Here is a 13,964-nt window from a genome sequence, read left to right on the forward strand (position 1 = left end):
CTACCAGTGTTTCTTGTTCTTCTGGAAATGTTAAAGAACATTTTCGAGCAACTTGAATTAATGTGGAATTAGGCTTTTAAAAGATCCATCACAAAAAGTAGTTGAGTGACGTGTTTAATTTGACCTGAACTCCCTTCATTGTGACCGTATTGACATTGGGAAGTGGGTGGCTGAGACCAATCCTCTTTCCATCCGTACCCTCCTTACCCTGGATATCCAGGTCAGCGATGGCTTTACTTGGTGCAACCCCAAATCAAGTCCTCTAGATTAAGTAGGGCCTGTCTCCATGGTCAGTCTCCTTTGGGAGCGGCTTTTCCATTTCTCACTGCAAACCATGTCCTTAGAGGTTTCTGCTGTGTGATTGAGTTATATTTTTATTGTGTGGTGCAAGAAATTCTGACTGAATTCAGGTCACGTCAAGATCAGATTTTTTATTCTGGTCGGGGAACCAAAGCTGGTCTTGCTGAGTTCTTTGAAAACGTGTTGCTGACGGTAGAAAACAGGCCAAACAGGACAGTGATTGTGCTCTGTTTGCATTTATATCATGAGCCACAACTTTGTAGGGAAAACTGGACACAATAAGATAGAAACCACAACATGCTTGAGTGCAAACACATCCATGGGGGAGAGGCATGTTTGCTCTCTGGCTCTTTTATTGTGGATGGAAACAGAATGAGACAAAAGCAGAGCAGAACAATGCAGTCGTGTACACAATCATCTTTTCTGTTCCTTTCTGTCTCTTTTGGTGTGTGAATGTGTACATATATCCCAGGGAACACATGATAGGAGAAAATTGTTAGCCTGTCATTGTAAGTCGCTTTGGATAAAAGCGTCTGCTAAATGCATAAATGTAATTAAATTTTTAATTTAAATTTAATATATACAAGATTTCTTAATTTTTTATTTAAAACAGTGTTGTTTTGTCCGTAGTCTCTTTCTGTAGTTTCTGTTGTGTTTCTGTACTGTAGCTTTGTCAAAAAATAATGTACCTGTTCTAACAAATAATAGATTTAGGATTTTTTTTTAACATTTTGATTGAATATTGATCATAATTGATCATAAATTGTATTTATACACATCTTTATTAAACTAGCCATCGACCATCCTGATTTGCTTTCTAAATATATGAACAGTTTTAGCCATTGAATATCTCTCATTTTAACAAATATGTAAAAATGCTATATATTATTTTATATGTGCTGTATACATTTTTAGATTTTTTTTTTTTTACCTCATTCTGCTTGGATCAGTAAGATTTTTTTGTAATGTTTTTAAAAGAACTATCTAATGCTTACCAAGGCTGCATTTTTTTTTCTCAAAAACGCAGTAAAACAGTAATATTGTAACACAATTTTTGCAGTTTAAAATAACTTTTGTATTTTAATATATTTTAAAATGTAATTAATTCCTGTGAAAGCTGACTTTTTAGAAGCCATTGCAATATCACATGATCTTATAGAAATCATTGTTGCTCGCTGCTAAAGAGGTAATGCTAAAAAACAGTTGTGCTGCTTAATATTAAAAAAAAGTTTATGTATTGAAAAATTGTGTAACACAAATAAGTTGAAATTGTGATCAATTAAATGTAAAAACACTAAAGTAACACTCTAAATGTCTTTACAGTCACTTTTGTCTTTTGATCAATATAAGGCACCCATGCTGAATAAAAGTGTTTATTTCTTTAAAAAAAAATCCTTCCTTAACCCAAAATTTTAAATATTAGTTGTAATAACACGGGGGCAAAATTCTGTACAGCCACAGAGTGGAGCTCTTGAGTGTGCTGAAATGAGTGTGTGTGCTGGGGGAGGAGACAAGAGGAGCAGGTTACAGAGAGTGATAAAGAGAAAGAACATGAGGAGGAGAGGAGGGGGTCATTTTAGACACAGCAGAGTTTGTGCCGAGAGCAGAGCAGTTGAGATCTCAAACTGGCTGCTTCATTTTCCTGTAGCATCACTTCCACTCACACTTTGAATGCTGAAGATCACTGGAAGATCTTGAGAGTTATGATTCTACTGGTTTTTCAGGGCGACAACAACGCATAAACGTGCATTTATTAATCTAAATGGATTAAATAAGGAACTGGGAAGATTGAAATGTGAAGCCTTAGAACTGTCATTCAGGATTACAGGATTATTTCACACAGGTATATTGACTTTTTTTTTTTGCTTTTATAGTAATTTGCATTCATTTATAATTTGACTTATCAAGGTAGCAGTGCATGTGCCACATCTTATAAAGCAAATGCACAAACTCATTGCCAGTTTCTGTTGCAGGCCTGTGGATGGCCTGCTACATAGTTGAATAGTCATCGTAGAATGAGAGTCAGTAGAAACTCGTGGCAGCCACAGGACTTGTAGCCTGTTTAGATGGAGGCTTTGTATGAGCTTCTGGGATGAGTTGATTACGCTGTTATTCTGATCTGTGGCTTGTGTTCTTCAGCTGCCTTTTTTATCAGTGTGTTTGCAGAGACAATGCTTAGAAGGAGCAAGTAGTGGGTGTTCTTGTATCAACTGACGTTTGAACCAAGATACTTGATGATAGTTGCAGTTTTGTGGTGTAGGCTAGTATACAATGTAAGTATACATTGACATTCCATGACCATTATTGAGAAACCCGCGAGGCATAACAAAAATACAACTCCGATCACAGGGTCCTCCATCCTCCTGTTGTTAACATTGTTGAACGGTTTGCACAAATTACACCGCTGTCGACCGGCTTACGTCATGTCCTAGTACACACTGTTGGTGCGAACGCAACTCTTTAAATGGTACCGGGAAATAGTTCGCACAAAATCGCCCCAGTACTTTAGTACTGTACATTTAGTTCTGGAACTAAATCGGTGTGAAAGGCCCTAGTAAAATTGGCAGTTTTGTTCACATGTCTGGAGCTGCTGAAGTTACAGTAAAACACGACTTGGTGGTACTCAAGCACAAAACGGTCTTGCTGTGCACATTTGATAACTAACGACGAAGAGGAAGTAAGTTGACCAAGAAGATGCGTTGAGGCAAGATGAGTGTAGAGCTGTTGGTCTCATTGGTGTTTGAACACAAAGGGCTTCATAACAAATCCGACAGCGACTACAAAAATCTCGATAAGAAGGAATTTTTATGGAGAGGAATTGCAGATCAAATAGGATTCGATGTGTACTGCGTTTTTCTGTTTTTCATTAAGCAGCATCTAATGTCAGGGAGTGAATTTGCACATTCACTCGGCTCATCGCCAGTGGAAATTGATTGGGTATGAACACAAAAGATGCGCCATAATATGTTGGTGATAAGCATGAGCGATAATCGTCCTAGTGTGTATGAGTCTTTACTTTGTAAATACAAAAAAAAAAACAAATGTGATGTTTGGCTAGTGTATATTAAACGTCATCCCACTGGCGGTAACAAATCTCCATACTCAAGGGGGCGATAGAGTTGACATCAAAAGTCACATTAAAACGATTGTTCTGTTAGATAGCTTGTTGTAAAAACATTGACAGAATCACTCGTTAGTACATTCAAAAATTAAAATTCTTTCATAATCCGCTCCAAATGAAGATATTTGTAATGAAACCTGAGATTTAATTTAGGATATTTTTCACATATGTCAATTAAAGTACTTTGCTAACAAGATCTTTAGCTGGTGCTGTGCAATGACATTAGATGACCTGAAAGAAAAGACTGTTTGTGCTAATACTCTCTATAGCGCCCATACTGCACTGCAGACAATGTAGTGTGTGCATAAATTGTTATGGGATACATTTCGGTGTGTACATACTTGAGTATGTTTTGGGTTTAGAAATGTGGTATCATATTATGTTAGCATGTTGCTAGCAATTAACATAATAGTCAATTAGATTGAACTACTTTGAGATGTTTCTAGTCAGCGTTTTTCTCACTTCATCTGCCGTCTTGAATTAATTTTCTTTCACTTGTTGCAGTGGATTATGGGATTGCCTTTTCCATGAAGGGTACATGTAATGTTACTTTATTTGGCCCAAATAAGGTATTTTGGAAAGGAAGCCAAAGCTTGCCTTGCTTAGCTACCTCTACTTTGAAGTGTAATTTCTGGTTGTGCTTTCTGCAGTTTTCTGTAGACTGCTCACTAGGTTTGAAACTAAAACTGGGGCTCTACTGGGATAAATGGTCCCGTTCAGTTTGCTTCTTGATTGACATTTTGTTCTCTTCACCTTTGATTGATCATTTGGAGCAGATATGGCTCATAAGAGATGTTTGGCTAGTGTTTTCCCTGGAAAACAACCTCTGTGTTCCACGGTTTTTTTGTTGTTGTCCTTAACAATGTCCAAATGACAGCACATAACCAGTGTCTTGATTTAATGATGGCACATTCCTTTATCCCTGTAGGGTGTTTGCGGGACAACGGTCTGGTATTTAGTGAGTGTGTTGAATTGACCTGGTCAGCAGAGACGGTATGTTAGGCATGGTGTCCTGGCTCACACTGTGGTTCAGTGTGGCAGAGTTCTTAAAATATTTAAAATCTGTTAGAAAACGTTCTCTTTCCCTTTTGCACCGCAGGAACCTTTTCATAGTACCAGAACTGTGGATCTACCCACTTTTGGGGCATTTTCGCACCGCAGGAACTGGGTGCGATTTAAGTATAGGACTGTCTTTTTCGAAAATCAAATTAGCCGGAGCAGGGTCTAACCAGCATAACTGGTACTAACCGAAATGTAAGAACACATTGGCCAGACCCGTTTGAAAACGCCCTCATCCCGCCATGATTTAAAATGGCGTGTAACATACTGGAAACATTGTGTCAACTTATCATGCTATGATGAACAGCGTAAATAAATAAATATACAAAAATATACAAACTAAACTGGTGCAAAAGGCCCTAATGTCAGCATAACGATAAAATGGGCAAATTATGTTAAAGTATTCACGGTGATACCAGCGCACCGCAGGTAAAATTGAGCTAGAGCTGGATCACATTACCCAGGAGTGCTCGCCTTAGTTTGATATCTCGTTTTAGAAATCTATCTGGCTGCGATGACAGTAAGAATCCATTTTTTAACACTATAATTACTTTGACTTGACTTCTATTAAATGTTGATTCATGCACCTTTTAATATGAGAAGGAAAGTTACAATAACTTTATGTAATAATACTAAACAATTATTATTATTATTATTGATGTTATTTGTTATTATAGTATTATTTAATGTTTGTATTTTTAGTTGATTCTGAATTTAAAAGAATATATTATTTTGCAATGTGCTTTTGTCATTTTGTCTTTTTTACATTTCTGTATAGCTTTAATTGTTTTTTAAAGACATTTTTTATCAGTTTTAATAATTGTAGTGCTTCAACTTACTAACATATTTATACAAAAAAAGATAATTATATAATTTTTCATTTTTAAAAAAAAAATTCCATATAATGTCTATTTTTCAAAAAATTGCTCAACTAATGTTAATCAAGGGGTTTTGATAAAAACTTTTCTCTTACAGAAGTCGTTGCTATACACAATTTGTGTACTACACAAATGCCATAAATGGAGAAGAAAGCATTTCATCATAGTACCCTTCTATTAAACAGTAATGCTATAAAGAGGTCTGTGGCCACACACAAAATAAAAACCCACAAGAGACACCCCACCTCTCATAAAACGACTCTTTGACATCGATTTAGAACAGCTTCTCCCTGAAGATTTATATGCTCATATCAATGTCAAAGGCAGACATGTGTCTCTGTGGTAGTAGCACCTGCCTGCGAGTTTGGACCAACATTTGACTTGGAAATTAATGGTATCTTTCACGTGGTTGAGGGTGCATTCCAGCTTGGATAAAAACCGTGTTGCCATGGCCGAACATGGTCCCAGTGACATCCAGCTTCAGCTTATGAATTTGGATAACTCAAGCCAGGCTAGAAGCTGCAGTATTGAGTTCATGAATAAACGTGTTTCTATCAAACCAGCTACTGGCAACTGGTGTGATGTCTGACAGTCTAAAGCCTGCTTTTATTCTTGCTTTATTTACATTCATGAAATAATTTTGCTCTTTGACAGTGTGTTATTCATTTGGAGATCTAGATTGAAGACCTGATAAAATCCAAATGGGTTGTAGTTTGTCTGTTAGCCATTTATGCTTTTGCTCCTAAAATGTAACATATAAATTTGATGTCTTTTTGTTCGGGTAAGTGGGCAACAAAACCTTTGAAGATGACTTCTGCACTATGAATTTTAGTACAATCTGATACTCCCTAGCAAGAGACCCCAACAGCAACTAACTAGTAGCAAATCATAGTCATGGCCGTAACTGTATCTAAAGCCTGTTGGTTATTTAAAAAAATGAATGTGGTCTAGCCCTATGATATTTGCTTTTCAAGGTTTTTTAAAAAGATTGTTCACCCAAAAATTTTAATTCTGTATTCGTTTAGTCACTATTAATTTTTCAAACCAGTATGATTTTCTTTCTTCTAACACAAAAGATGACAGTTGACGGTAGACGTTGACTTTTATATTACGAAAAAAATGCTATGGAAGTCAGTGGCTACTGTCAACTGTTTGGTTACCAATGTTCTTCAAAACTTCGTCTTTTGTTTTTAACAGAAGTAAGAAATAGGGCTGTTACTTTTTATTCGATATTTGAATATGCATTCGAACATGACGTGAAATATCCGTAATCGAACTAGTTTTTAAATAGTTTTTAAAATACCATGTGTAGCGCATTTTTTACAGTCTATGATTACACAGTTGTTTTTTTTTTTTTTTAATTCTTTGCCATCTTATCCAGTAGAGGGCGCTCTAGACGTATTGTAGCCCATGACCAAATCAAGCGAATATTAGCTAGTAGCTACCCTGTTTTGAAAATGGAAGACAACAAACAGAACGGCCAGACAATTACAACCCCAACACATCTTAAAAGTAGTGTCTGGAAACATTTTGGGTTCTTCACTGATAAAATACGGTAAAATAACCATAAAAGATAAAGTAGTTTGCTGAATTGGCAAAAAATGGTTTACTTTACACATCATCCACATCCAATCTTCGCGCTCAACTGTCGAGTAACCATCCAAACAATATTAAGGCTATATGCCTTAAAAGGCCTTACTCCTGCTGCTGTTAAAGTTGTCACGTTATTCTTTGTGCCTGTTCTGAATCTTTTTTTTTTTTTCATGTAGCCTAATGTTGTGGGCTATGCATAGTGGCACTTCATATAAGTTGATATTCATACAAGTTGATAACCTGCTGTTTCAAACATTAAGTTAAAAATATGGGCACGTAGATATTCAAATATATTTGAATACATTGCATGATATTCGATATCCATTCGAATGAGATTTTTCTCAAAAGTGACAGCCCTAGTAAGAAATCAATACAGGTTAGGAGCCACTTGAGGTTGAGTAAATGATGAGAGAATTTAATTTTTTGGTGAACTATCCCTTTAAGTCTGTCAATTTTGCTAAAAATTTAATGTTTTTTGTTTTTCAAAAGTATTTCCCTGAATCTTTAAATGGCTCTTAGCTTGTTCTCTCAGCTCATGTGAATGTTAAACCAGGACTTTGGCTTCTAATGATTCATTAGGAATGTGCTAATGAAATGCTAATGCAGCTTTAGCATGAATGCTTTGTGTTTTCAATGGCAAGCACATAAGGAAGCATTCGGCTAATAACTGCCTGAATGTGTGAAGATGCATAACGGGCCTCACAGTGGGTACAATTTATATTGTCTTGTGTATGTATGAAGATAATGAAACTTTGACCGACTGTTTCTCAGTGTTCAGTGTAGCCAGAAAGCTTGTGTAAATAAAGATGTCTATGCTGCAAGCAACTGTGTCGGATTTGTTTTATAATAATGTTTTTATTATAATGTTTTATTATAACATTCCAGTTTTGTCACACAGCATGCCACATTGCAGATAGGCCAAATATAATCTGGAATCTATATAATAGGCTATATACATAACACATACCAATTTAAATGTATGTGTCAGTATTTTTATACTCAGTATTTTACACCCCATTGTTATTGTATGTCTTTCAACAGAATATTTTTGAGTGAGCTGTCTCTTTAAGACTTCAAGAAGTCCTCAAGTTGATCTCTGACCTGCTTTTTCCATAGATGTAAATCCATATCCAAACAAGTGATGCCTGTATATTTGGGGAAAATATGCTTGTAATGCAAATTTAGCTTATAGTGGAGTTGGCTCTGTGTTGAAACTCCACAATGTGTGTTCATATAAAGTCTTATCTCAGTTCCTCTGAAATGATCCTCTGTGATGGATGTCTACTAATGCAGCCGCCTGAACTCCCTTATACATGAGTGACCTTTTCCTCCTATTTGATATCGACTCCAGGAACATGTGTACTACTTCTAAACTCCAGCCTCAGCTCAGGCGAGACTAGTGGATTTCCGCAGGAGGCTGCAATACCAAGTTATGCAAAATGAGGAAGCATGGTCTGCTTTTTGGATGGGATTTCTGCTCACAGACCGCTTGTCAAACATCCCAGCTGGAGTTCAGCAGGGAAACGCATGCAGTGCGTTGCCACAGTGACAAGATGCCGCTCAGAAAAATGGTTGGCAGGCTGTAGGTTTGGACGAAGACGTGTCTTTATCATGATGGTGATGTTCTCATCAGCTAATGTCAGATCCTGATAGTTTGTTATCTGTTTGCCATGCTTGCAGTATGAGATAACCATGGCTACCTTACTTTTTTGTGATGGTGTAAATGGAACAAGGAATCAATTAGTCCATGGGCTGAAGTAGGGTCTCTTTAGGGTCAGACTGCCATACGGGCCACCAGGAAGGGATTTAATGGGGTCACATGAAAGGTGAGGGCCATCATATCATATGACTGAGTGTCTTTGTTTTGTTTTATTGGGAGGTCAGCTGATCACATGGCTTGGTAAGGTCAGGGTTGAGTTTAAATGCCTTAATCTTTACATACTTTTTACGAGTTTTTCAGTACCAAAGGAATCTGCCCTTTTTTGTTTTTAAAGGTCTGATGTCCTCAGATGCCCTGTGTTGTTTTTAGATCCCAAATCCATTAAAGAGATGCCTGGATCAAGACAAATTACCTTTGTCTCCAGATGACATGAAGCCATTAATGTCCACTGCCAATCATGTTTTAAACATAAATGATAACAGAAATGTCACATAAAGGTAATAGTGATTTTACATGATCTTCTGTTAAAATAATATTTAAATGATTAAAAATGCTTTCTACAACAAAATTAATAACTATGTAAAAAAAATGTAATCTAATTTAATACTACTTCATTTCTAGTTAAATTTTTCATCATATATTTTATGATAGATTATGGTAGACATATTTTTACTGTAGTATTTTACATCCCTTTTTCCCAGTAAAATTACTTTCTTTTCTTTTTTTTCTTTTCTTTTTTTTATACAGAATTTTCTTCAGTGGTTTTTCCAAGTATCAAGACTTTGCTTTTGAAAATAATCCATTTAAGCACCCTTAGTTCATACATGCTGTATTAATATCTTAATGTAATTCACTAAGATTGAAAAGTGAAGATTATTTCTCTGACTGGCAACAGACAAACCAAGCAGAATCGGGAGGAACCGTATTGAACTGACTTTAGTGCTCTTGAACAAAGCATCTTAACTGAATTGCTTCAGAGAAATCTTTGGGTTTATGGATGCAAGGTTCATATAATTTATTTGTGTTTTGCAAATTCTATCATCGGAGCTCTACAGAGCACATCAGAACTGCTTTTATGATAGTATTGCATTTTTAAAAATGTTTAGTGTTTATTTATTGAAAACTAGTATATTGTTTCTTGTACTGACGTGTCTGTTCATTAGATTTTGTTTTTAACAGAAGTCTCTTATCGCTTGTTGTGAGAATATTTTCAGATAACGGTTTTGTTTTTCTCCTAACCCATTTGGGAAATATCAGTGATCTTGTCCTGACTGGGGATTACAAATTCTTCGAAATAGCTTTTAGCTTAAAGGAAAAGCATTTAATTAAATGTACAACTTTCTGCTTTGCTCTGAGAACTAACTGATGTTCTTGATCAGAGGCCCATGTAAACAACACTGCTTTGTTTTTCAAGCTATTGATTGCTGAGTTGGTCTGGGTCTCAGAGGCAGTGCTTTGCCTCAGGCACTTTCCCCTCCTCAAACAATCTCCTTTGTTCAACCTTCGTTCTGTTGCACATCACTTCGTGTTAAATTAGTTCAGTTTCCTCCGAAAATATTTTGATGGCCGTGTAAGCTCTTAGAAATGTGCAGAAATGTTTGGGTCAAGAGACCGCAGCGTGACCATTTGCATATTTGTCTTTGTTCGCGTTTGGACATCTGAACCCTCATTGTTTGCTTTTGTTTGTTTCCAAACATAGTACCGGATGACCTGACGCCAGAGGAGAAGCAGGAACTGGAGAATATTAGGAGACGAAAACAGGAGCTGCTAGAGGACATACAGGTAATATCATCGCATCAATTCTCCGAAATTACAACTTATTAAATAATGTGAATCATCAGCTAGTGTTGCTAGTTTTGCTAGTTTTGAGTGTTTTTGCTCTTTGAACTGATGGATGTTTTATAATACTAATTAAATTCACCAAATCAACCTTATGCCCTTCTATCCCCCCTCTTTTTTTCCCTGGGTAAGGCAGCTAGAGTGAGATAGACCTGTAGAGAACAGAAATTGGATCATGGGAGGGGTTTTCATGACCCTGTCTGTACAGTTTTAGTGTACAGGATTGATGGGATGTCCCACCCAGGTGTGTAGACTGTAACAACTGGCTTGTGAGGGGGTAGGGGTGTATGCTTTGGAGCAGATGGTGCAAGCCAAGTCCAACTAATTCAATTATGCTGATTCTATTACGCAACTGGAAATGTCAACCAATAATGCCCCTCCTGCCAACCACTGTCCCTTGCGTCTCTTAAATGACTTAATCAATCATGTAAACCTCCAAATAAATTTTGGTGGCATATCTTTGGCATTCCTCTTTGCCACTAACTGCCAGTTCCATTCTAGTCTCCTGCTATTTCCCAGTTGCCATAAGCAGAGGAATCCCTCTCTATTAGATCAGTCATCTTTACTCTTATTAAATTAGACATTTATTTATTTATTGCTTTTTGATGTTTATTTCATTTCATTAGATATTGAAATGTGTTATACAAGAGCAGATAATCTTGATACTGACGTCTTAATTTTTGCTCAGTCCAGATCTCATAATAACCAAGCCTGCATTTATTTGATCAAAAATAAATGCATTACAATTATTACAATTCTAAATACCTGTTTTATATTGCAATATATTTCGTGATTTATTTGAACTTTTATTAAATGTAATTTATTCCAGAATTTTGAGCAGATTTTTCACCAGATCCTCAGGTCATTCTAAAAAGCTGATTTGGAAACATTTCTTCTTATTATCAGTGTTGAAAACCGTTGTGCTGCTTAATATTTTAAAATTAAAATTTGTTTTCTGATTCTTTGATAATTAAAAATTTCAAAATAGTGGCATTTAGTTGGAGTAGAAACATTTTGTAACATTGTTACGGTCATTTATGTCACTTATGATCAGTTTAAAGGGTTAGTTCACCCAAAAATGGAGGGACTGAGAGCTCTCGGACTAAATCTAAAATATCTAAAACTGTGTTCCAAAAATAAAAGAAGGTCTTACATGTTTGGAACAGCATAAGGGTGAGTTATTAATGACATAATTTTCATTTTGGGGTGAACTGACCCTTTAATGCATCCTTGCTAAATAAAAATATTAATTTCTTTCAAAAACAAAACATACAATCTTTCCAATGTTTTCGTAGTGTATGTCAAAAGTAGTTCAATATGTTTTATTTTTTTATTATTACACTTTAAAGCTTTACATGTTTAACATGTACTAACTGTGCAAAGCATTTGAGGTGCAATAAGAGTCAGTAAAAGCTCAGATTTATGATTTTTTTTATTTTGTTCTTAAAAAATGTCTGTGTCTGGCTGAGTAATATTCCTGGGATGAGCCTGTAGAAGAGGATTTCTTTTTGCCTTACTCTCTATAAATGTTGAGATAAAGCCAGACAGACATTAGAAGAATTTGTCTCGCCGACAAACAGTATGAGATGAGTTAACTGGAGCGTTATAACACCCCAGTCTCTCCTTCACATGAGTGGAGGTTATGATGGGTCATGATCAGAGAAAACTGATCCAGTCAGCTCAATATAGCAGACCACCTTCTCTCTAGACCCTCTTACACTCTTCCTGAGGAGTCGTGTGATGCTGCCTTCCAACAGACCTCTGACCTGAAGACACAAGACTGCCTTTGGGCAGTGGAGCGGTACAGCATTCATGATGGGTAACCATACCAAGATTTCAGTGGTGAATACCAGTGAAATGTTAGTTTTGATTCCAAGACAAACACCAAAATGCTGTTGAACACAATCCTTTGAGTGTTTCTCCAGATGTCCTTGCTTTTTTGATCAGAATACTTTCTCTCACACGCAGTCATGGTCTGATCTAAATCAGGTCAGCTATATTATTAGACCTCTCAAGTGAAAGAGACTAGACAGAACTTTAGCCCTCATGTTTAAGTAAACATCTGTCATTTCCCAGAGTGCTTCTGATTTTCACCACAATAACCAGTGAGTTTGAAAATGGATGCTTGGCTGTCTGGACTAAATGGTTTTTGTTTGCGCTCACTGAACCGGCAGTGTTCAGACATTTGACGGAGCCAATCTGGCTCTGTCTTTTGTGTCCGGTGCTATGTGATGCAGGCCCTAAAGGCCCTGCGTGGTTATCGATGATACCGTCGCCTCTGTCAGTCCAATTAGGGTTAGCCGAAGCGGATCAATGCTGTGTGTGTGATAGCACATCTCTGGATTTATAGGTGGTCTGATATTTGAAGTTTAAAGAAATATAGATAGTCGAGGAATAAGGGTACAAGTTATGGTTAGGAATATTTTGTGCTTTTATGACAATTGCATTTACTTGATTTTATTTATGTATTATTTTTCCTAATAGAGTGTGGTTCCATTAAAGCCAAAGTGTACTGTATGATGAAAACAGACCCTTCTCAGCCTTTGCAGCAATGGACGTAACCAGGGAAACTATCAGCCGCTCCAGTAAAGGATGAAAAGCGAAAAACTATAGGCATGGATTTTTGCCAATAACCGATTGTTCCAGCAATGAACTATCGTGCCGATTAATCGGCAAAACCGATAAATCAGTCGACCTCTATTTAACACATTACTTCATAGAGCACCAAAAGCGCTTTTCTGGGTCAGGCATTTCTGGCTGCACTGTCATGAGGTTTCGGGGTCATTCACACACTTTCAAAATGTATAGCGGAGAAAGGTCAAAAGGGCATATGTGTGTGTGTGTGTCTGCATTTGTGTGTATGTGAGTGCGTATCCTTGGTGGATTGATAAAATGAGTCTTATTGATCTGTGTCTTGGCTGCTTCAGGAAGATGGATTGCTGAGAGTGTTATTATACACGCATACAGTACAAAGTCTCGCATCGGGATCATACAGTATAATTCACTTTATATAGACCAAATGAAAGTGCATTTACAATAATACACCAGCAACATACATCTGCTCACCCACATTCAAAAGACTGCTGCTGTAAGTCACATATATTTAATGTTGGATTTATGTTACTTATACACACTTTTTGTAGCAAGATACCAAAATGCTTTTAATTGATGCCAGCAAAATATCACAATTCTCAAAACAGATTTTAATACCAAAGCAAAAACAAACATTCAATTGAACATGCCATTTTAAGTAGATATATATTAATTTAAATGTTAACACTAACGCTAACAGGTTTCCATATATTTATAAATGTAACAATTCTTTGACAGTTTTATTGTCAGTTTTATTATTTTATAAGGTTAATAAAGTAAAGAATTAAAGAACAAACAAGCAAATATTTATTATAGTATCTTAATTTTAATATATATATATAGAGAGAGAGAGAGAGAGAGCGAGAGAGAGAAATCATTGTGAATTAATTTTTTCATACACATACACACACACACACACACA

At 36.3% G+C, this 13,964-nt stretch overlaps 1 protein-coding gene across 5 annotated transcripts in view; it reads left to right on the forward strand.

Annotated features, from left to right (window-relative positions):
- The window catches only part of LOC113055947 (cytohesin-1-like), a 56,825-nt gene that overhangs the window by 31,257 nt on the left and 11,604 nt on the right, over nt 1–13,964 (forward strand). For 4 of the 5 annotated variants that reach the window (XM_026222342.1, XM_026222340.1, XM_026222339.1 and 1 more), the window contains one exon: nt 10,311–10,393. In XM_026222342.1, the coding sequence (XP_026078127.1) occupies nt 10,311–10,393 (83 nt within the window). Of the gene's footprint in view, nt 1–1,871; nt 2,144–10,310; nt 10,394–13,964 lie in introns of those variants that run through there. The other variant, XM_026222343.1, reaches the window with a different exon arrangement.

The sequence above is a fragment of the Carassius auratus genome, chromosome 37, assembly GCF_003368295.1.
Source record: "Carassius auratus strain Wakin chromosome 37, ASM336829v1, whole genome shotgun sequence".
Lineage (NCBI taxonomy): Eukaryota > Metazoa > Chordata > Actinopteri > Cypriniformes > Cyprinidae > Carassius > Carassius auratus.